At 42.0% G+C, this 23,881-nt stretch overlaps 2 protein-coding genes across 5 annotated transcripts; one reads left to right on the top strand and one right to left on the bottom strand.

The window, feature by feature from the left end:
* The first annotated feature begins 2,987 nt into the window (after window positions 1-2,987).
* smad9 (SMAD family member 9) lies at window positions 2,988-17,333 on the top strand. 4 transcript variants are annotated; one of them, XM_047379288.1, is made up of 10 exons: window positions 2,988-3,130; window positions 5,096-5,260; window positions 8,370-8,920; window positions 13,396-13,611; window positions 13,770-14,027; window positions 14,119-14,229; window positions 14,317-14,538; window positions 16,271-16,527; window positions 16,708-16,899; window positions 17,060-17,333. In XM_047379288.1, the coding sequence occupies exons 3-9, from the start codon at window positions 8,725-8,727 to the stop codon at window positions 16,849-16,851; spliced, it is 1,404 nt and encodes a 467-aa protein (XP_047235244.1). In that variant the 5' UTR covers window positions 2,988-3,130; window positions 5,096-5,260; window positions 8,370-8,724; the 3' UTR covers window positions 16,852-16,899; window positions 17,060-17,333. The 4 variants fall into 4 exon arrangements, with proteins under 4 accessions (XP_047235244.1, XP_047235240.1, XP_047235243.1 ...); XM_047379284.1 differs by having other exon boundaries at window positions 16,708-17,333; XM_047379287.1 differs by lacking the exon at window positions 5,096-5,260 and having other exon boundaries at window positions 3,021-3,130; window positions 16,708-17,333.
* A 14-nt stretch (window positions 17,334-17,347) lies between these two features.
* On the bottom strand, window positions 17,348-20,244 carry LOC124876473 (regulatory factor X-associated protein). Its single transcript, XM_047379289.1, has 3 exons — window positions 19,598-20,244; window positions 19,331-19,441; window positions 17,348-18,087 (listed from the first exon to the last, which is right to left on the bottom strand). Exons 1-3 carry the CDS (start codon window positions 20,012-20,014, stop codon window positions 17,971-17,973), a joined length of 645 nt encoding a protein of 214 aa, XP_047235245.1. The 5' UTR covers window positions 20,015-20,244; the 3' UTR covers window positions 17,348-17,970.
* Window positions 20,245-23,881: the final 3,637 nt, after the last annotated feature.

Genomic DNA, 23,881 nt, shown 5'->3' with positions numbered 1-23,881 from the left:
GGTCATACAGGTAGCAGAAATGGAGGGTGTGTTTGGATCTCAACCATAACTGAGCCGGTTTAGGCTAAACCTGACTCCCCCTTACTCCAACCAACTGATAAACTAAGCCACTCTAACTATAAGCTTTATCTAAAAGGAAAGTTTTAATTCTAGCCTTAAAAGTAGACAGGGTGTCTGCCTCACGGACTAAAACTGGGAGCTGGTTCCACAGGAGAGGAGCCTGATAACTAAAGGATCTGCCTCCCATTCTACTTCTAGAGACTCTAGGAACCACCAGTAAACCTGCAGTCTGAGAACGAAGTGCTCTGTTAGGAACGTATGGAACAATCAGATCTCTGATGTATGATGGAGCTAGATCATTAAGGGCTTTATATGTGAGGAGGAGAATTTTAAATTCTATTCTGAATTTAACAGGGAGCCAATGAAGGGAAGCTAAAATAGGAGAAATATGATCTCTCTTTTTAATTTTCATCAGAACTCTTGCTGCAGCATTTTGAATCAGCTGAAGGCTTTTAACTGCATTTTGTGGACATCCTGACAGTAACAAATTACAATAGTCCAGCCTTGAAGTAACAAATGCATGGACTAGTTTTTCAGTGTCACTCCTGGACAGGATATTTCTAATTTTGGCAATGTTCCGGAGATGAAAGAAGGAAATCCTAGAAACCTGTTTAATATGGGATTTAAATGATATGTCCTGGTCATAAGTAACACCAAGGTTTTTTACTTTATTACCGGAGGTCAATTTAATGCCATCCAGGTTAAGTGATTGACTAAGCAGTTTCTTTTTTAAAGACTCCGGTCCAAAGACGACAACTTCTGTCTTGTCTGAATTTAGAAGCAAAAACTTTAAAGTCATCCAAGTTTTTATATCTTCAAGACATGCTTGTAGTCTATCTAACTGGTTGGGTTCATCAGGATTTATGGATAAGTAAAGCTGAGTATCATCAGCGTAACAGTGAAAATTGATCCCATGCTGCCTGATAATTTGACCTATTGGAAGCATATATATAGTAAAGAGAATTGGGCCAAGTACTGAACCCTGTGGTACTCCACAACTAACCCTGGAGTTTAAAGATGATTTATCATTTACATGAACAAACTGGGCTGTGCGGTGGCGCAGTTGGTAGCACTGTTGCCTTGCAGCAAGAAGGTCCTGGGTTCAATTCCTGGCCAGGGGTCTTTCTGCATGGAGTTTGCATGTTCTCCCCGGGTACTCCGGCTTCCTCCCACAGTCCAAAGACATGCCAGTTAGGTTAATTGGTCACTCTAAATTGCCCTTAGGTGTGTGAATGAGTTTGTGTGTGGTTGTTTGTGTGTTGCCCTGCGATGGACTGGCGACCTGTCCAGGGTGTACCCTGCCTCTCGCCCATAGACTGCTGGAGATAGGCACCAGCTTCCCCGCGACCCACTATGGAATAAGTGATAGAAACTGACTGACTGACTGATGAACAAACTGGAATCTGTCAGACAAATAAGATTTAAACCAGCCTAGCGTTGTTCCCCTGATCCCTACAGCATATTCCAGCCTTTCTAAGAGAATATTGTGATTGACTGTATCAAATGCAGCACTGAGATCTAACAGAACCAGAACAGACACAAGTCCATTATCTGAGGCCATAAGAATATCATTAGTGACTTTCAGCAGAGCTGTTTCAGTGCTATGATGAGCTCTGAAACCTGACTGAAACTCTTCAAACAGGTCATTGCTGTATAAATGCTCACACACTTGATTAGCAACTATTTTCTCAAAAAATGTTAGATAAGAATGGAAGATTGGATATATATCTGTAATTTTTCAAGTCATCTCGATCAAGCGAAGGTTTCTTAAATAAAGGTTTAATTACAGCTACCTTAAAAGTTTGTGGTACATATCCATTTACTAAAGATAGATTAATCATATCTAAAATGGGGCTGGTAATCAGAGGGAACACTTCCTTAAATAATTTGGTTGGGATTGGGTCTAACATACAAGTTGAAGGTTTAGATGAAGCTAATATTTCTGATAACTCAGGAAGCTCCACAGGATCAAAACAGTCCAAACACAAATCAGGTTCTGCAGTTATTTCCAATGTTGTCTCACTTGCTGAGGATGAAGTAATCATCTTCGGGAGTATATCAAAGATTTTCTTTTTAATAGAATTAATTTTATTTAAGAAGAATCTCATAAAGTCATGGGATGTGCCCTGCAAACCTTATAATAATTATGTTCCTATTATCCTGAAGCAATATCTAATACACAATTTTAATGTACCCTGACTGATACAAAATTTAATTTCACTAGGCTACTAAAATATCAAATTAGGTGTCATGTTTCAGCTATATCGGTTTAAGAGTGATATTTATTTATCTAAATTTTAAAAAAAGAGAACCGAATAATTCCACATGAAATCATATACCTTATATATCCCTTTAGTTTGTTTCATCATCCACATGCTGTTTCTTTTCTAAGCTTGAGGTTTAGAGTCGCGCTGATGCCCATGGCTCTGGGGCCTCAAGGAGCCCCGGGGAGCGCATCCTGTTTGTGTCATCCCTGTCTGCCCTCTGTACAACCAAACAAGACACAGACGCGGTGAATCATCATCATCTGCACAGTTCTTGCTTCCTGTCTCCGGAATCAGCTCTTGTGTAAAAGAGAAGAAGAAAAAAAAAAACAATTTTGGCTGTGGCACGCCTCTTTGCTTTCCTGTATTGGCACTTGAATCCCTTGGGAACACTTTTATTCAGGTCTATATGGTCCGCCGGAGATTATTAGATGATTTACCTGACGGTTGGTGGTGGGGGGAGAATAGAGCATGTTTTTTTATATGTTTTTTTTTTATGAAGGGGTCTCCAGGAAGGTTTCACTTGCTGCTGGCAGCAACTTTACGTCCCGCAGCAGTTGCTGTAAACTGTGAAAATGTCAAACTTGTAGACTTACTGTCGCCAGCCGAGTTTGCGTCATTAACTGGACCGGTCACGCCACTCCCAATAATAGGATCGTATCCATCCGCAACGAGGAAGACCTCTGCATGACTTCCAACAGTGCGTGATCGTGCAAACAGAAAACTCAAATTTCACACCGTGAGGGAGTTTGTGGAGCAAGGGCGCACAGGACGAGTGCCGATTTTATCAGTCCTTCACACCACAGGTGCAGTTGGTTAGTTTGTGTCATAATTTCTTATTTTTCAGTGAGAGTCAAATTGTCCGATGACACTATAATTATGATCAATTTGACAGATAAAATAATCTTAATCTTTAAGATCATATTTCGAGAAAATAATAACGCATTTATTACTATTATTACAGCTATTATAGTTATTTATAATAAGTCTGCCTTTAGAAAACTAACTTTTTCGATCTTAAAAGTATGCTATAAATAGGTAATTATAAGACAATATATCGCCAGCTGTCCTATAGGAAACTTGCTAAAATAGCCTGAAGAGAACAGGTGTTATTGTGGATCTCCATGAGGTACAGCTTGATGATTGGGGAGAAGGGGGGGGGAGGGGTGCGACGCACTGTGCGTGGCTCAGGTGGCACGCAAACGGGCGCGCACACCGCGAATCTGAAATCCTGGGAAAGCTCCAGGATGGTGGGGTTGAGGCGGAGGGATCCAGCACACAGGCGCTGCGGTTCCAGCCAGGCTGACGCCGCCGAGGCTGTGTGGCGCTCGGCTGTGGCTGCTGGAGGAGCGGAGCCACTGAGCTTCTCAAAAAAACCTGCGTCAATGCGAGGGAACGTGGACGCGCATCACCGGAAGACCCTGTTACCGGAACGTCACAATAAACCATTTTGAGCTTTACTTGAGCGTCGTTAGGAGATTCATTACCGTATTCCTTAAGAAAAACATTCAGTATGCATTCGCAAATTAAATACGAAAAAAGGGCATGTATGTTTAAGTATTCCTCTACTGTTCGACAATAAGCACAAATATCAAATTTAATGGAATTAAAAGGAAGAAAAAAGAAAATAAGTGATTGTTATAAATCATTAGGTTGTAAAACAGTATGAATTCATCTTTTCTGGAATGAAAGCTCAATGGTTTTGTACGCTCACTGACAACAGTCAAGCAGTGGGTGCATAAATGACTTTATTTATAATGAGCTGGGGCACCTACCACGATTTTCAATATGGATGATATGACTCTCTGCCAGGGAGTGGCACAAGCACTCTGGCAACAAAAAAAAAAAAGACTGTTTTCCATCATTTTTCTGTTGGTTATTTGCATGAACGGTCAATGAGGACTTTGTACCCCCTGCCTAATGTAAAGTGTAACCATTTTAAGAAAATGTGACTGTGTGCCAGGATTGATTAATGGGGCTGAGCTTAGTATCTGATTCGACACCAAGTTCAATGGCAATTAGAGGCAGATGTGGCTCCGTAGGAACAGTAGTAATCTTGCAGTAGTAAACAGTAATTTGTTGGCTTCATTCCTGCTTCCTTACTGTGCCAAAAGTTGATGTGCCAATAAGCAAGGCACCTAACCCCTGGTTGCCAACCTATCTGCATGAAGGTGAATACATATGTCTGCATTGTGAGTGTGGCTGAGTCAGTGTGGCTCTAAAAGCACTTTGAACGGTTAGTAAAAAAAAACAATATATGAGTTCGGTCCATTTACAGTTATTAAAAATATATGCCCGTATGCCACAACTGGCTAATAAGGCTGAAGTTAGTATCTGATTCAATCTTCTGGTTTGAATCCAAGCCTGAGGGCTATTTCATTGTTGTATTAGGACTGTAGACGACTATTAACCACCCTTGCTTCAAAATATAAAACACTTACACTGATGGAACCTGAACAGATGCTCTTCAAAACAAAGTTTAAGATTAAAAAACTTTATACTACAAAAATGCATTTTCAATACATTTTCTTTATTAAAACCATATTAGATTTAAATAAATGCAGGAACTGTAATATATAGAGTTAAACCTTGGTTGAATTATGCTACTGATTACAGATTCTTTAAAGCACAATTTATAACAAATATATAAATTGTAAGGAGGGGTTACAGAAGCTGCTCCTCGGCGCTGACACTGACAAGCATCTGCTGAGAATGTAACTTTGACGCACTTTTATTTTGAAATACACTATCTGGATGCACTTCTCTTTCAGTGCTCTCTTTATTTCTCAACGTAATCACACGCTCCGGGACACAGCCCCCTCCACGCACACACACACTTGCAGACAGAAACACACCTTCACAACCTCAGCACACCGGCCTGACCCGCTGCAGACGCGGAAACCTCCACGTTCTCAACCGCACTTGTGACAACAGAGGTGAGAAAAATATTTTTAAAAGCAGGGTTAGTAAATGTTTTGAATGTATTTTTAACTTTATATTGTGTTATAAATTTGCATCCGAGAGCAAAGCGAAATTGTTTTAGGAGTTGCGTAAGATGTTCACTCGGACAACTTTTATGATTTTTTATGAACTTACAACAGCAATTAAAAATTTAAGCCCTTCATTTTGAGCTCATAATGAGGGCTGTATATAAAAAAAAAATGATTTTATTGATTTCTGAAGTCATGTTATTAAACGTCATTTATAAGAACTAAATTATTAGATCTTTATGTTTATGATCACATCTTCAGACGCAAAGTAAAGGTGTGTGTGCAGAGGTTAGCGCAGAAACCGGATTCTGCAGCGGCAGAAAGACTGGATGCAGTGGTAGTTAAAGGAAGCTGGCGTGTTTACTTTTTTGGGAAGGGGTGTACTGGTGATAAAGCATTAGGTAATTAGCCTATCTGAGGCTGCAGACTGAGTGACGCCAGGCTCCATAAAGCAGCGGCAGCAGCGGAGACTGACTGATGCAGCACTGAGCTTCTGCGCTTTTGCTGTCATTGTAAAAAACAAAACAAACAAACAAAAAAAAAAACCTACTCAGCTGTCTGCTTGACTGCCATGCAGGGGCCACAAAACTGGTCCCATGAACACAACTATGCAGATATGCAGATGCATAGTCTTTATGATGAGTCCAAAATCTGTTTCAGTGTGGATCTGTTCTATATACACATAATGCCATTATCACCTTCTAGTTAAAAATAAACTGTAAGTCACCTTCTACATTTCGGGTCCTTTTTTTCAATCTACATCTTATGCACACAAAAAAAAAAAAAAAACCCAAATGCATGATGTGTCACAAAGCTGTAATCGGCATTGCAAGAATGAAGTGAAAATGCTGAAAGCCTGAACCACACGAGGAAGAAAAGCAAGCAGACAAGTTATTCTTTTCTGCTTGTGTGTTAGATAATTTCAGTGTAAATATGTTACAGGCTGTAAATAAAAAGGCATCTTTTTGTACTCCTGCACCTTGCTGTGGGCATTTGTGTAATATTCAGTGACTATTTAGGCAGACAGAAAGATACAAACACAGGGACTGTGTGTCTGTCTCCCTCCCTGTCTCGCTCTCCCCCTCCTGTTCTGTGATGTGTTCTGGCCAGACAGTAAGGCTCCTGGGCGTCAGTGGCATGATCATAGAAACAGAGGCCAGAAAGGACATTCCTCATTGTTGGTGAATCTAGAAATGAGCCTGGCCAGCTTGGCTTTCTCTGTGTGAGACAGTTTTGTTAAGTGTTTAATATTCCCCTTCTGAGAAAAATATTGTTTAGCATAAGGGAGACCAGTATGATACAGGCATGCTCTGTGTAACCCTGCTGATTAAGCCTCCTTATTATGGAAATCCACCTACAATACCCAGTTCCTTTACAGTGCCTCGCAGACCATTTAAACTTTTCTCATAACAGTGAAGTGGAAGTAAAGTGATACAAATAAAAATGTGTAAAGTGTGGCATCTATTTGCATTCCGCCCCCTTTACTCTGATACCCCTAAATAAAACAATATGGCAGGTGTTGAAAATCTGATGAATCATTTAAAAGTTTGTGGCACAACCACAAACTTTTAAAGACATAGCAGTTCATCTAAATTGAAAGGAGAGGACAGCATTGATCAGAGAGGCAGCCACGAGGCTCATGGTAACTCTGGAGGAGCTGTACAGATCCCCAGCTCAGGTGGGAGAATCTGTTGACAACTATTAGACATGCACTCCACAAATCTGATATTTACAGTGGAGTGGCAGAAGAAAGTCAAACTTAAAAGAAAAACATAAGAAGTCCCGTTTGCAGTTTGGAGAAAGCCAAAGAAGGGGACTTGGCAAACATGTGGTAGAAGGTGCTCTGGTCAGAGGAGACCAAAATTGAACTTTTTGGCCTACATGCAAAACACTATGCATGGGGAAAACTTGTGGCCTGAGCATACCTCTCCGCATCCAGAAACACAAGCCACTTGTCTTGAGCTGTGCCATATTTATACTACTTTGACTCAGTTGAACGAAAGCTTTCCACTCACTTTAGCCTCATAGGGAGGATGATGTACTAGTTTTTACACTCTCTACCCAGATGTCAAAAAGAACGAACAAAGGGATTTTTCTCCAAGAAATCAAAGCGGTTGTCTTACTATGTAGTTTCTGATATATCATATCATGCAAAGAGGAAAAAAACAACAAACACTATACTTCTTAAAAACAAACCTTGTTGGTTTAAATTGTTTTCATGGTGTTACCCATTGTTTTTTTCATTTACTTTGTTTTTGGAACCACCTTTTAAATCACTGTCACTGTCGACGCACACAGTCTGTGCGGTCATAAAAACCTAAGCTGCATGTAGAGTCCTAGCGGAAGGTAGCGGACGCTTTTAGATGACCAAATTTACATGCTGACAGTAGTGGACTGGGGGAATGAATTAGGCCTAACACAGCACAAAACCTTAAGCACACCATTGCCATTGTCAAACATGGTGATGGCAGCATCATGTTGTGTGAATGCTTTTCATCAGCAACCAGTAAATCTGGTCCGAGTTGGATGTAGCTAAATTCAGGATTTATCTGTGAAAAAACCCTGCTTAAGGTTGCAAAAGTCAAGTCAAGTCTAAAGGTTCACTATCTAGTAGAGCAACAAATCAAAACCTGCTGCCAGAGCCAGAATGCTTTAGATCAAAGTATATTCATGTATCACAATTGTCTAGTCAAAGTCCAAGACCCAAGACTCCAGATGAAGCTTTTAGAGGCATACCTAAAAATACTGGCAGCTGAAAATGCAACGACAGGTGGTTCTACCAAGTGTCAACTCAGATGTGCTGAATACATATGCACACCACATTTTTTAGATGCATAAATCATTTTCCATCTACTTCACAAATACAAACAACTTCATGTTTGTCAGTCAGATACAACCTCAGTAAAACACGTGGATTTTTGTGGTCATAAAGTAACAAGAAATTAAAAATCACAATAATATGTGTAGATTAAATGAACACCAACATCCCTTTTTCTCCAACATTACAGTCTTAGTAAAACTGTCGCTTAATACGGTCTCTCCTGTCTCTTGCTAGATGATTGAAACCTGAGGGGGATGTCTGGCTGCGTGAGGAAAAACCAACCCTGCAGGAGGCTCTGAATAAAAAGCTGCTGGATCCCATCTGTGCCAACACAGAAGGGGTTTATAGTTTACACTGTGCTGGCTGAGGTCCAGCATCTTCCCCAGAGCTGCTTAGAAGTTGCAGCAAAATAATAAAAGAAATAAACATCTCTGTTTACTCATCCCACTACCTCTTTCATCCTCCCTTTTTTTTCTTGTGTCCTGGCTGCAAGTTATTTGCCACTTCACTCCTGCGCCTCAAAGGAACGATTACACCGCTAACTGGACCTCATCTCAACCCATCTTGCCAAACATTATTCTATATCGAAATGAACTCTTCCTCTTCTATTACATCCCTGTTCTCCTTCACCAGCCCAGCAGTTAAGCGTCTGCTCGGCTGGAAACAAGGAGACGAGGAGGAGAAGTGGGCAGAAAAGGCTGTGGATTCTCTGGTGAAGAAATTGAAGAAGAAGAAGGGAGCAATGGAGGAACTGGAGAGAGCCCTCAGCTGCCCTGGGCAGCCCAGTGAGTAGCCCTATGATAAACACAGAAGAGTTTAGCTTATGGTGCTGCTTCATGTGGCATCCGTAGCCAATATAATGAATGATAAGATAATCCCGAGATAGAATGCAACTTTCGGACTTTTATCCAACTTCTGTGTGACATTTCTACCCGTGAAGACATCAAATCAAAAGAGCTGTACCTAAATCAGTTTGGAATATCCATACTTGCTAGAGTATTTTTATTTTGCGCTATTGCAATCCTTTAACTCTTACTAGACACACATGTTCCCCCAGAAGTTTGAATACTTTTCATAGCAAATAATATTACAAACATTTATGATGTAATATAATATTAATAGATAACACACTGCCCAATGATTCAGATATCTGAATCTGAATGTAACATTTTCTGTGCATCATAACGAAAGACTTTGTAGTTAAAAATCCCAGTAAAGGACTTTTCTGTGTAGACTTCAGGTTACTTGCATATCCACACTGGCTTTTCTCTGCCCTTTAGTTTCCTTTCACATTCAACAAACCTGCATATAAATCTAGTTATTTTTTCCCTTTTGTAATTTTTTTTTTGTTTGTACCTGCCTTTTGTCAGTAAGGTACCTGCTGTGACAACCAATGAATGACAACCAACCACCGGGGGGGGATGAACACCCTGTCAGATTTATGATGAGAGTACATGTTTACATTAATTTATTTACTAAATTTCTTTATTCTGGGTGCCACCCAGAAATTATTAGTGGTCCCCATCTAGCGACCAATTCAAAACTTACTAGAGGTGCTTCTGCACCTGCTGATATCAGGAAAGGTGTTTATATCTTTCCAGTTAATAATATATAACAGCAGGAAGTCACTCATTGATGGTTTGGTTTGATAAGGGTTTATAATTGCTCATATTTTCTAAGAGTTGACTGACTCAAGCGGTGTTTAGAGTCATAATTAATGGAAATTGGTTGTAATACAAAGTGATTAAAAAAGAACATACAATTAATAACAATAACAAAAGCATGTTTATGATTATCTATTTTTATTTATTTTTTTAACCATGTTCTGTCTGGCAGAGTAGCGCTCAAAATTGTTGTCTGAGTGCCAAGAAATTGTCCAACAGATTTACTTTCACAAGCAGAGCATCACAGCTAAAACTTTAAAGCTCTGCGTGATATTTATAAAAGAAACTTTATTATAAACTTCATTGGGAATATTTCAATTGTTACGGACACGGAGACTGAAATGAAAAGGAAAAAAGAAGCTCGAAAAAAAGAGGGATGGGGCAAAAGGGAAAAAGGGGAGAAAAGGAGGAAAGAGTGGAGGAGAGAAAGAAGGATGAAGAGAATACAAGATTACAACCTGCTTGCTTATACAGCTGCAGCTGTTTTTTTTTTTTTTTTTTTTTTTTTTTTAACAAAATAGTACAGGATACTTATGAATGTAAAATGTACTTAGTGAGAAGTGCAGCCCAATATAGAACATCTGTGTATCTGTCAACACCTGAAGCTTAACACCTGTGAGTATGAGTGTGGACGCGCTTTTGTATACAATGTTTCTCCACAAAAATATGCAATAGCGAGTGTGAGGACCCACAGACCTGCCCCATGGTCCCTGGACGGACACTGAGGAGATCCGAGCCACAGACATCCAAAGGCCCCCCAAAGCACAGGAACCCCAGGAGAACCACCGCCCGGACTACTGCAACCCGCCCAGAGAAGAGCAGTGGAGAGTCCCAGGGGAACCACCCAGCAGCGACAGTGCAGAAGCCCCAGGGAGCCGCAGCGACGAGCCCACAGGCCCCGGCGGACGCCGTCCACGCCCGAGCAGATCCAGCCATGGACCCAGAGACCCAAGACCCCGGGACACACCACCCCCCAAGCAGAGGCCCGACAGAGCCCAGGGGGCCAGGCCAACCAGGTCCAACCCAGGACGGAGCAGTCCCGACCCCCCAATGAGCTCTGATCCCAACCCCATGAGTCTCCCACCCACAGTGAACCCCAACATGAACCTCCCCACAGGGCCACCCCCAACAAGGACACCGATATCGAACACATGCCCCCGAACCCAAACTCCATGAATCCCCTCCCCCTCAGGGGCACACCCCACAGGTGAACTCCATAGCCGAGAAGCCAATGAAGCCACACCCACACAGCGCAAGCTCCACACACAACCCCGCTCTAAGCACCCCCGCCGCACCCCGCTCCCCCACCACACAGTGCGCCGCAACGGCAAGGCAAGGGCCCTGCGCAACGCCACCGCCGCCCACTGGCACAACAGGGCAGACCCCACTGAGCACCGCACCCACAACAGGATCCCCAACCCTGCACCATGATGGGACAAACTCACCAACCAAGAGGTCCCCGGCCAGCGGCAGGCACCCAGGGCCAGTGTCCCCCACCACGCCCCCCTCAGCCACAAAAAACACTACATCACTGCCACTGCAACGACCGCCCAGGGAGAAACACTATCCAGCTCAGGTCCACCATCGCCGCCCAACCGATCCAAATGCCGGTGACCCCACATCCTAGAAGTGGACACAACCCCTCCACCCCACAGGCTACAGCCCCTCCACGCCATCTCCCAGTCCACCACCCCGATCCCCCCCTGGACACAACAGCCAGCAGATCAGCACACCGTCAAGCCCGCCCAACCCCCCCAGACAGCGCCAGCAGCCCCAGCCCACCAGTCCACGAGAGGGATACATGCACCAGCCGGGTACCTGGGCCACGCAGGTCAACCGCTCCAGGCCAAGCACAACCGCCACAGTGCAGTCACAAGACATGCTCCGCCGCCCCACCCGACTGTCAGCCGCAGCCCGGCACCCGACCATGGTCCAGAACCACAGAAGGAAGCAGTGGAAGAAGGCCACGGCAGCACCAGTTACCAGGCACCCCGCCAACTCCACCCCCCAACCCCGGGGGCGCCCCAGCCCGCTGGCCACCCACACCTCCGCATGGCGCACCACGGCCCACCAAGCAGTCCAGCCGGCCAGCCCCTCCACCAAAGCGGGGCCACATTCCAATCAATGCCTACTGGAGCCCGGCACTTCCCAGCCAGCAGACCAGGGCCCAAAGCCAGGGGCCGAGATCTAAGGGAACCCAAGCGATCCCGAGAGAGCCGAAACGCCAGCCCCAGCATCAGACAAGACCCAACCCCAGCCCAGACCCGACTAGAGGGCCCATTCCCTCTCCCGGCATCTGACCACAGATGGGAAATAGCGAACGGGGGTGTGAAAAGACCCCAAGCCTGACTCCGCCAGCCCTACATGTGAATGTCATGAAAATGTTATAAGTGAGAGTGTCTAAGTTGTACAATAAAATTGGGGCACAGGCTGCCATGGGACTGCAGAGATGGAAAACCCTTGCGGCACTCCAATGGCACACCCGCACCCCAAGGCCCTTGGTAATGTGATGGAGCTGGCGGAGGGAGGTGTCCAGGGATGGGGAGGGAAGGACTGGGGGGCAAACTGCTCTCCTAGGGAGCCAGCTCCCCGGCTGACCCCAACAGGCACCCCCGTTTGCCGAGTCCCAACAAAGGAGGGAGGCATAGGCACATCTGCCAGGCAAAAGACTAGGGGACAGGTAACAGGCCCTGAGAACCAACTGAAAACCGGGACCAAGATCCCCAGCCCCCCCCCCCCCCCCAAACTTCGCAAATGCACCCCCACCAGCCCCCCAAAAACAAAGCCCCCCGCGAAACTGTACCCCCATGAAAAGAAGACCCACAGCATCCAGGTCCTAGAACATGCCCGACACCCATACCCCTGCCAGAAGCAGACCCGCAAGAAGACCTACCCCGAGGCCTCAAACGGTGTTTAGAATCATAATTAATGGAAATTGGTTGTAATACAAAGTGATGAAAAAAGAATATACAATTAATAACATAATAACAAAAGCATGTTTATGATTATCTGGATAATTAATCAAAAAACTAAACCACCAATATAAAAAATTTCTATATTTTTTGGTTAAGTACAAGGGTACGAAGTGGTTTATGGGTTAGAATGGATATAGGTTGGGACGAAATGGCAATAAGTGGGTATGAATATACAAAATGAAACAAAGCTGTCAAGTTATACATTGGTTTTAACAACAAAAAATGTAGAAGTTAATGGGAATGTGTCTTGTTTCCTAGTGTTTCACCACTGATAGATACATTAAACACCTCTAAGTTTGTAAAAGCTTTATTGAATACAAACTTTCAACCTTATCACAAGGTTTCATTTTTGTAAATGATCAAATGTCTCATCGTAAGTCACAATTCTGAAGAAAAAGATAAAAACTTGCATCAGAAGTTTTGATTCTCTCTTCTCTGGATAATCATCTAATGACCTTTAATATTTGTCAAGTCTGTAAATAACTGCAGACTAAACAGTAAAAAGCAGCTCCATCTTCTCTAACTACAACAGTAACGTGGTTCCTGACCTTTGATGCTTCAGTTTTTGTCTGCATTAAGCCAGATATTTATATGTATTTCTATTTTTATTCAATCCTTCAGGTAAGTGTGTGACAATTCCTCGGTCGCTGGACGGTAGGCTGCAGGTGTCCCACAGGAAGGGTCTTCCCCATGTCATCTACTGCAGGGTGTGGCGCTGGCCTGACCTGCAGTCCCACCATGAGCTGAAACCCCTCGAATGCTGTGAGTTCCCCTTCGGCTCCAAACAGAAGGACATCTGCGTCAATCCGTACCACTACAGGCGCGTGGAGACTCCAGGTACACATAATACCGGAGAATATCCATCATTTTTTGATAAAAGATTTCTGAGTAAAGGGACAGGACACATGAGCTGATTCTGTATATGAGCATTTGGGGGATTTTGAGTTTGGATTGTCTGCTTTGAATGTTTTAGAAGGTTTTTCTTGTGTCGTTAGTGCTTCCACCAGTTTTGGTCCCACGCCACAGCGAGTTCAACCCTCAGCACAGTTTACTGGCCAAATTCAGGAATGCCTCTCTAAACAACGAGCCTCTGATGCCCCAGAACGCCACCTACCCAGACTCCTTCCCGCCGCCTCCGGTCTCCTCCTTCTGCTCTTCTCCAGCTTCCTCCCTCGCACAGTCCCCCACCTCTCAGAGTTATCCCAACTCCCCTAGCAGCTCCGCAGAACCTGGCAGTCCATATCACATCACAGGTAGGAATCCAGAGCTTTGGTTGTTAAAGGAACTGACCCTGATTAATCTGCACTGAATCTTTTTCCCTTTCCGATGTTTGTGGTCTTCTAGCTGACACGCCTCCACCTCCGTACAGCATGATGGAGACAAACGCTCAAGAGGATGTGAAGCCAAGCAACTCCACAGAAACCACAAAACTCACATTTTCTGCTCCACACCGAGGTAATTTATCATTTTCCTCCATTATAGAAAATCTACACATAAAATAAAAAAAGGCCACCATCACCTGTAAGTTAACTCTGTCTTTAGATATGAGGCCCGTTTGTTACGAGGAGCCCGAGTACTGGTGCTCCATCGCTTACTATGAGCTCAACAACCGGGTGGGGGAGACTTTCCACGCCTCGTCCCGCAGCGTGCTGGTGGACGGCTTCACAGACCCGTCCAACAACAAGAACCGCTTCTGTCTCGGTCTGCTTTCCAATGTCAACCGCAACTCTACCATTGAGCACACACGCAGGCATATAGGCAAAGGTGGGCACCTTTAGCTGATTCATAATTTAGTTACATTAATACCACAAACTTCAATTTATTTGAATGGGATTTTATGTGATTAACCAATACCAAGTAGGGCAGTGAAGTGGAAGGGAAAAGATACATTGCAGTAAATTGTATTCAACCCCGTTTAATCTGATAACCTTAAATACAGGGTTCCTACACAGTGTTGAAATGTCTAGAAATGTGTGGAATTTTTATTGAGCATTTCAAGATCCGGATAAGTGCGGAAAAAAGAAAACCGAGAATGGAAAAAGGAATGCACACACATTCAAATATCACAAATGGGCCAATTTTACCACTTATAAATTTCAAACTGAGCTTGAAGTGGGCCTGTTGGTTCTTAACCCTCTTGTGATCAGAATTATATAAGGCCACCTGGAGTCATAATATTGGGGGTTTATATCTGTTATACAAATGTGAAGTGATTGCTTCTCTCCCTTTTTACAAAACAACTTAAACTTTCAATACATGACAATTATTGAGTATCACTGTGTTTGTGACTGCAATAACAGCTTAAAGAGTAAAACAAAAAGAGCCAGTCTATGTTTAATTTATATTTAAATTTATTTTGTTCTTTGTATAAATACAGCTTTGTGTTTGTGTTTCTCCTGAAATCCTAATAAAATACATTGAAGTTTGAGGTCGTAATGTGACAAAAGTTCCCGGGTTTATGAATAGTTTTCCAAGGGATTGTCTTTTTATTAAATTATCAAAGTGTGTCTTTATCTTTTTGTTAGTCAACAAATCGATATTCAAAGCATTTCTCTTTACAAAACAAAAACCTTAAAAGACATTGCCCAAAATAAAATTAAAAGCACAAAAACAAGTGTCAGTTGCAACATTGTTTTTTATAAAACACTAAGAATTATTTTAGAATTGCCATACCTTATGTTTAGTTGTATTTATTTGTATTTATATAATAATTATAATTTATATATTTGCATTCATATTTGTATGTTGTACATGTTATTTTACCAGATAAATTTAAGCAGCTTGCGTTGGTATTCAATATTGTTTCTGAAAAATATATTGTTTTATAAAATATACATTTCGGTTGTATTTTCAGACTTGTTTCAACTTGTGTAAAATAATTATCTTTTTTAGGATATTTATGTTATATCTATTTTACCTAATGTATTTTATGCATATACTTATTACTTAAAATTGTGTTTCTTGTTTTACACATGTGCACCTTCAGAAAGTTTTGGGATGAGAGAGCGTGGGGCCACTAATGACCTTAAAGTGATCCACCAGAACCAAAAGCCATAAAAGATTTTCACAGGTTTTATTTAGGTATGCTTTTATAGAGGAACTTGAAATTTAGGTCCGAAAAAAATATAATCTTCGTCTGATTTGTTTCAACCCAGAACAATTTGTAATTTCATGATTTTAGGTACCAAAAATTTGCTGATTTGATTTTATGATCATATCTGATTTTATATGTTACAACAAAAAGAAAGCACATTAGCATTAATAATATTGCAACTCATGCAAATTCATGCATATCGATATTATGCATCTAAGACTATTTGGCCCGGGGCCAAATTTATTTGGGTGGCTCTTGCTCCTGTGGGTGTGTCCTTGGTGTCACTGCTTTACTCCATTATAAATTATTATTATAAATCCTCTTGTTTTTCTAGTAGTTTATTTGTACTGAACTATCTTAAGCTTGAACGTTTAATACCTTCCTCCTCGCCTCTTTTCTCAGGTTTACATCTGTACTATGTGGGTGGGGAGGTGTACGCCGAGTGTCTGAGCGACAGCAGCATCTTTGTGCAGAGCCGCAACTGTAACTTCCAGCACGGCTTCCACACCTCCACCGTGTGCAAGATACCCAGCGGCTGCAGCCTGAAGATCTTCAACAACCAGCTGTTCGCTCAGCTTCTCGCCCAGTCTGTCAACCACGGCTTCGAGGTCGTCTATGAGCTCACTAAGATGTGCACCATCCGCATGAGCTTCGTCAAGGTGCCAATTTTCATTTTTTACTATACATAAATAGGAACAGGCCATACATTTCTTACTAAAAACTGAATAAAAACATGACATGTCAGATCCTGCTGCATACAAGGTGTGGTTAAATGTCTTTTGTTAGCACCCACATCACTATTCCACCAGCTGAGATTTATGGCTGCTTCAATTCCTCAGGGCTGGGGAGCTGAATACCACCGTCAGGATGTGACCAGCACCCCCTGCTGGATCGAAGTGCACCTGCATGGACCCCTGCAATGGCTGGACAAGGTGCTCACGCAGATGGGCTCCCCGCACAACCCCATCTCTTCAGTATCGTAACATAAACGCACAAACACTTTTGAGTGTGTGCCTGCTGTCTTCACACAGGTAGTCATATGTTCTGGTCAGTTTTCTGCCCATTTCATTTTTCTCGTAACATCACATTATGACTACTGTGCAATCGCTGATGGAAAAAGTGTACACTAGAACTGGTATTTTATTTAACATGATGTAAACATACTATATCATTTCCTTTTGACTTACATAGGTCGCCAATTTCAGCATAATGAAGCATTTCTGGATTCATTCGGACACTTTAGCTGCACAAAAAATAAATGGGATATATTTGGAGGTACTCGGTTATGTTAGTGATTTGTGGTGTATTTCCATGTGTTGACCAATGTTTGACTGAATGTACTTCAGCTTTTTTTTACATGTCCAATTAAAGTTTTTCTTTATCATTTGTTTTTCCAACATTTTGATTTTTTTTAAGCATTTGTTCCCTCCTTAAGAATAAAGCTCAAACCATGCCTTAAAATTCATTCTGTAGCCAAAGTCTCAGTATTCATGTTTTTTATTTTTATACACTGAGCAGGAGGTACACTGTATAACACAGATGAGATACAATAACCTACATTTTCACATCACACATTTTGGCTTGTGTTCACTTATTTACATCTAGATATAATTTAGCTTGTGCTAAAGTTTAGGACGGAAAACAACATACAAAAGAACAAGCTGCGAAACTCTTTGTTGGCTCAAAATATCAACAGTGATTGTCACGAGGAAATATTTAGGTGAATTAGGGTGATGTTCACAATAATATAATAAATACTACAAAGCAGAGAATGGGAACTGACACACAGGACAAACGGGTGTTTAGAAACCACTGTAAATATATCACCTAGCGCTGCCATATCTAAACAACTTTAGACGATTACATTTGAAGGTCCTGATTAAAACTGCAAAATAAAGGGAAATAAAAGCAACTTTAAAATTAAACCGAAACGTAAAGTTAATGGAGAAAAATGTTTGCTTACATTTAACAATGTATTTTCTTTAACAGTTCAAGGTCAGATTTTGTGCGGAATGCAGCTTTATGCATCAAGCAGAGATAGTTATTTGTATTATTTTAAAGTCTTTGCAACTGCATCACATATACTGTCAGGTCCACACTAGTCAACAGCCCTGAAAGTGCTGTTGATTGGCTGAGAGTGATTGGCTGCGGGTTTGTGCAGCCAGGAGCTGCTGCTGCTGCTGCAGGAACCGGATCACCTCTGGACTCCTGAGGAGAGACTGGAGGACGGACACATTCATGTTAGATTCATGATAAAATATGGAAATAAAAGAGAAAATCTGAACACTAGACCAGGTGCAGCTCTTCTTAACGTTGGCCAAAAATATTAACATGAAAAAGTAAAAAACAAAAGGCTATTTCTATAATTTCTTCTGTTTTTTTCATGCTATATTGTGTTATTGTATTGCATATTGGATATTAGAGGTTACTTTTTGATAAGTTGGTTTGTAACCTGCCACTTTCAGTAAGGCTGAGGTTACTTTCGGGAACATTCATTTCCCTTTCTTAGATTTCACAGAAAAATAAAGATGTTATGCTCTGGAAAGGTACCCAGCAGGTTCCACAAAGTAATATGGACATTTAGGGAAGTAACCTGTGCTTTCCTAAAAGTAATCTCTATATTTCAGGAATGTAACACATCAGTTCCAGTAAAGTAACCTCTAAGTTGCAGTAAAACAACCACTATGTTTATAGGAGCAACTGTGGCTCAGGTAGAGAAGTCGTCTTGCAGTTAGAAGTTATTTACCAGAACTTAAGGGTTACTTTCCTCAAGATTTGAGGTTACGTTCCTTGAATTTAAAGGTTACTTTGAAAGTTTATGTTTCAGGAAAGTCATGTCAAGTCCAGAAAAAGTCACTTGTGAGTTCAAGTTAGGGAAACTCTTAAGGCTCAGAAGAACAACTCCTAAGGTTGGGAATGGTGACCTGACAGTTCCAGAAAAGTCATTTTCCACAACAGTTATCCTTGAAAGTTTTACAGTGTACTTTCTCTGAATTTATAGTTAGGTAACTAAGCTCTTAATATGTACTCTATTTGTTCTAGAAAGGTAACCTCTAAGTTCAACAAATTATTCTGCAAGGATAGAGAAGTAGAGAATATGTTATGTATTATCTTTCTTTCTACTTTTTGTATGACTTTACAAAAAATCGTTTTCAATTCTGCTGGAATTACAGATGACTTGTACGTGCATTGCTGAGAAATGTTTTAGGCAGAGGAAGAGAAACAAAAGGACAATATAAAATATTTTCTCATTCAAATAATATTTAAGATACATTAAGGGCAAACCTGGATGAATAAGAAGGGGATAAAGCAAAGGCTGGTAATGTTTCCAGAAATATTTCTGATAAGGCTGCTTTTTATTCATGTTCTCACATTTCCACCCTTCTGAGTTAGTTGTTATCATATTATGTGAGCCATGTACTTTTGCATCATGGCAGTGAGTAAACCAGGCCAACGACTCACCAGTCTTTTCTGGTTGAGGACCTGCTCTATAAGGGAGGGTCTGGCTGGACGGTCCCCCATGGCCCCCAGGCGCTGTTTGTTGACGGACACTGGACGCTCCTCTGAGTTTTCCTGGTCATTCCCACAAAAAGAGCAATGAAGTAGTTACACCGAGATGTAGTAAACTGGAGAAAAACACCTGCGACACCTTTATTTGTATGTCATTTTAAGACAGACGCAAACTGTAATCAAAACGAGCCTCTAGATTTTAAAGAACCTTTTGCTTACATCAAGCTTCCCGCTGGACATAGCCTGGTCATTCTTCTTCTTCTTATATTTATCCTTATACATCTTGTTGCGGTGTTTTTTGCACATCCACGGCTTCCTCTGCTTGGCCACCTGCGTGGTGGTCTCGGTGCAGCCCTCGTAGGTGCACTGCTTGGGGGCGTTGTCGCCCTCCGAGGTCTCTTCTTCCTCCGGGCTGGCTGCGCCGTCTCTGGGATCAGAAACATCCAGGACGTCGCTCTCTTCGTCCGGATCGTCCACGCTGAATGAGGACACATTGTTCTCCAATTCTTGGGGCGTTGTCACATTTCTACTGTCCACAGCTCCGCTTTTACTTACAAAATACCTCTGCCCGTCTTTTGTGAGCAGAAGAGTGGAGTCATTGTCTTTATTTGTGGCGGAAGTGTCCATGTCGCTCATGATTATTGCAGTGGACGCAAAGCTAATCGCCGGTCCTGTACAGCAACCCCACCTTGATACGTCTTCACATGCGAAATTGGTACTTCCAAGTTATTAATACATTTTCTGTTTTAAAACGTGTTCCCCTTTGGAAAACACATTGATAATATTACCGCTAGGTGAAAGCTACACTTCAACAACAAAATTCTTCTTCTCTGCCGCGTTGTCTCGTCCAACAGCGACACCTATTGGCCCAAATAGGAGCTTCACATTCAAGACTTTATTTGTTCTAGGAGTCTAAACACAGCATCAAGAAGCCTTTTGTACATACAGGGGTTGGACAATGAAACTGAAACACCTGTCATTTTAGTGTGGGAGGTTTCATGGCTAAATTGGACCAGCATGGTAGCCAGTCTTCATTGATTGCACATTGCACCAGTAAGAGCAGAGTGTGAAGGTTCAATTAGCAGGGTAAGAGCACAGTTTTGCTCAAAATATTGAAATGCACACAACATTATGGGTGACATACCAGAGTTCAAAAGAGGACAAATTGTTGGTGCACGTCTTGCTGGCGCATCTGTGACCAAGACAGCAAGTCTTTGTGACGTATCAAGAGCCACGGTATCCAGGGTAATGTGAGCATACCACCAAGAAGGACGAACCACATCCAACAGTACAGGTCCTTCTCAAAATATTAGCATATTGTGATGAAGTTCATTATTTTCCATAATGTCATGATGAACATTTAACATTCATATATTTTAGATTCATTGCACACTAACTGAAATGTTTCAGGTCTTTTATTGTCTTAATACGGATGATTTTGGCATACAGCTCATGAAAACCCAAAATTCCTATCTCACAAAATTAGCATATCATTAAAAGGGTCTCTAAACGAGCTATGAACCTAATCATCTGAATCAACGAGTTAACTCTAAACACCTGCAAAAGATTCCTGAGGCCTTTAAAACTCCCAGCCCGGTTCATCACTCAAAACCCCAATCATGGGTAAGACTGCCGACCTGACTGCTGTCCAGAAGGCCACTATTGACACCCTTAAGCAAGAGGGTAAGACACAGAAATAAATTTCTGAACAAATAGGCTGTTCCCAGAGTGCTGTATCAAGGCACCTCAGTGGGAAGTCTGTGGGAAGGAAAAAGTGTGGCAGAAAACGCTGCACAACGAGAAGAGGTGACCGGACCCTGAGGAAGATTGTGGAGAAGGGCCGATTCCAGACCTTGGGGGACCTGCGGAAGCAGTGGACTGAGTCTAGAGTAGAAACATCCAGAGCCACCGTGCACAGGCGTGTGCAGGAAATGGGCTACAGGTGCCGCATTCCCCTGACCTGGGCTACAGAGAAGCAGCACTGGACTGTTGCTCAGTGATCCAAAGTACTTTTTTCGGATGAAAGCAAATTCTGCATGTCATTCGGAAATCAAGGTGCCAGAGTCTGGAGGAAGACTGGGGAGAAGGAAATGCCAAAATGCCAGAAGTCCAGTGTCAAGTACCCACAGTCAGTGATGGTCTGGGGTGCCGTGTCAGCTGCTGGTGTTGGTCCACTGTGTTTTATCAATGGCAGGGTCAATGCAGCTAGCTATCAGGAGATTTTGGAGCACTTCATGCTTCCATCTGCTGAAAAGCTTTATGGAGATGAAGATTTAATTTTTCAGCACGACCTGGCACCTTATCACAGTGCCAAAACCACTGGTAAATGGTTTACTGACCATGGTATCAATGTGCTCAATTGACCTGCCAACTCTCCTGACCTGAACCACATAGAGAATCTGTGGGATATTGTGAAGAGAACGTTGAGAGACTCAAGACCCAACACTCTGGATGAGCTAAAGGCCGCTATCGAAGCATCCTGGGCCTCCATAAGACCTCAGCAGTGCCACAGGCTGATTGCCTCCATGCCACGCCACATTGAAGCAGTCATTTCTGCAAACGGATTCCCGACCAAGTATTGAGTGCATAACTGTACATGATTATTTGAAGGTTGACGTTTTTTGTATTAAAAATACTTTTCTTTTATTGGTCGGATGAAAAATTCTAATTTTGTGAGATAGGAATTTTGGGTTTTCATGAGCTGTATGCCAAAATCATCCATATTAAGACAATAAAAGACCTGAAATATTTCAGTTAGTGTGCAATGAATCTAAAATGTATGAATGTTAAATTTTCATCATGACATTATGGAAAATAATGAACTTTATCACAATATGCTAATATTTTGAGAAGGACCTGTATTAACTGTGGACGCAAGAGGAAGCTGTCTGAAAGGGATGTTCAGGTGCTAACCCGGATTGTATCCAAAAAACATAAAACCACGGCTGCCCAAATCACGGCAGAATTAAATGTGCACCTCAACTCTCCTGTTTCCACCAGAACTGTCCGTCGGGAGCTCCACAGGGTCAATATACACGGCCGGGCTGCTATAGCCAAACCTTTGGTCACTCATGCCAATGCCAAACGTCGGTTTCAATGGTGCAAGGAGCACAAATCTTGGGTTGTGGACAATGTGAAACATGTATTGTTCTCTGATGAGTCCACCTTTACTGTTTTCCCCACATCCGGGAGAGTTACGGTGTGGAGAAGCCCCAAAGAAGCGTACCACCCAGACTGTTGCATGCCCAGAGTGAAGTATGGGGGTGGATCAGTGATGGTTTGGGCTGCCAGATCATGGCATTCCCTTGGCCCAATACTTGTGCTAGATGGGCGCGTCACTGCCAAGGACTACTGAACCATTCTTGAGGACCATGTGCATCCAATGGTTCAAACATTGTATCCTGAAGGCGGTGCCGTGTATCAGGATGACAATGCATTAATACACACAGCAAGACTGGTGAAAGATTGGTTTGATGAACATGAAGGTGAAGTTGAACATCTCGCATGGCCTGCACAGTCACCAGATCTAAATTTTATTGAGCCACTTTGGGGTGTTTTGGAGGAGCGAGTCAGGAAACGTTTTCCTCCACCAGTATCACGTAATGACCTGACCACTATCCTGCAAGAAGAATGGCTTAAAATCCCTCTGACCACTGAGCAGGACTTGTATATGTCATTCCCAAGATGAATTGACGCTGTATTGGCTGCAAAAGGAGGCCCTACACCATACTAATAAATTATTGTGGTCTAAAACCAGGTGTTTCAGTTTCATTGTCCAACCCCTGTACATGTGTGCTCATACACATTGATATATTTATATATCTATCTACATATATATATATATATATATATATATATATATATATACATATATACATATATATATTTACTTTCAGGTTGGTGCTACAGAGCGCTGTCTGCTATAACCAACCGCCAGGGAAACAGTTTCTTCCCTCAGGCTGTTTCTGTGATATCTATCTATCTATCTATCTATCTATCTATCTATCTATCTATCTATCTATCTATCTATCTATCTATCTATCTATCTATCTATCTATCTATCTATCTATCTATCTATCTATCTATCTATCTATCTATCTATCTATCTATCTATCTATCTATCTATCTATCTATCTATCTATCTATCTATCTATCTATCTATCTATCTATCTATCTATCTATCTATCTATCTATCTATCTATCTATCTATCTATCTATCTATCTATCTATCTATCTATCTATCTATCTATCTATCTATCTATCATCTGGCTGTCTATCTATCGATACCTGTATGCCTGTGTATACATCAAAACTGTGAATGAACACATATGGATATATGTAGTACACAAAATGTGTGAAATAACTAAACATGTCTATATTTTAGGTTCTTCAAAATAGCCCTTTGCTTTGATGACTGCTTTGCTCTCTTGGCATTCTCTGGTCGAGCTTCATTAGGTAGTCACCTGAAATGGTTTTCTAAAGAGTCTTGAAAGAATTCCCCAG

Source organism: Girardinichthys multiradiatus, chromosome 11 (genome assembly GCF_021462225.1).
Source record: "Girardinichthys multiradiatus isolate DD_20200921_A chromosome 11, DD_fGirMul_XY1, whole genome shotgun sequence".
Classification (NCBI taxonomy): domain Eukaryota; kingdom Metazoa; phylum Chordata; class Actinopteri; order Cyprinodontiformes; family Goodeidae; genus Girardinichthys; species Girardinichthys multiradiatus.
This window is presented reverse-complemented; position numbering and strand designations above follow the sequence as displayed.

What these genes read in the sequence shown, in the direction of transcription:
- LOC124876473 (XM_047379289.1), bottom strand. Translation starts at nt 20,014, where the DNA reads ATGAGCGACATGGACACTTCCGCCACAAATAAAGACAATGACTCCACT. An exon ending in TGTCCAGCGGGAAGCTTGAT is followed by an intron (nt 19,442 to 19,597) that starts GTAAGCAAAAGG and finishes GGGAATGACCAG; the next exon opens with GAAAACTCAGAGGAGCGTCC. An exon ending in TCCTCAACCAGAAAAGACTG is followed by an intron (nt 18,088 to 19,330) that starts GTGAGTCGTTGG and finishes TCCGTCCTCCAG; the next exon opens with TCTCTCCTCAGGAGTCCAGA.
- smad9 (XM_047379288.1), top strand. Translation starts at nt 8,725, where the DNA reads ATGAACTCTTCCTCTTCTATTACATCCCTGTTCTCCTTCACCAGCCCA. An exon ending in CAGTCCATATCACATCACAG is followed by an intron (nt 14,028 to 14,118) that starts GTAGGAATCCAG and finishes GTGGTCTTCTAG; the next exon opens with CTGACACGCCTCCACCTCCG. An exon ending in ACGCAGGCATATAGGCAAAG is followed by an intron (nt 14,539 to 16,270) that starts GTGGGCACCTTT and finishes CTCTTTTCTCAG; the next exon opens with GTTTACATCTGTACTATGTG.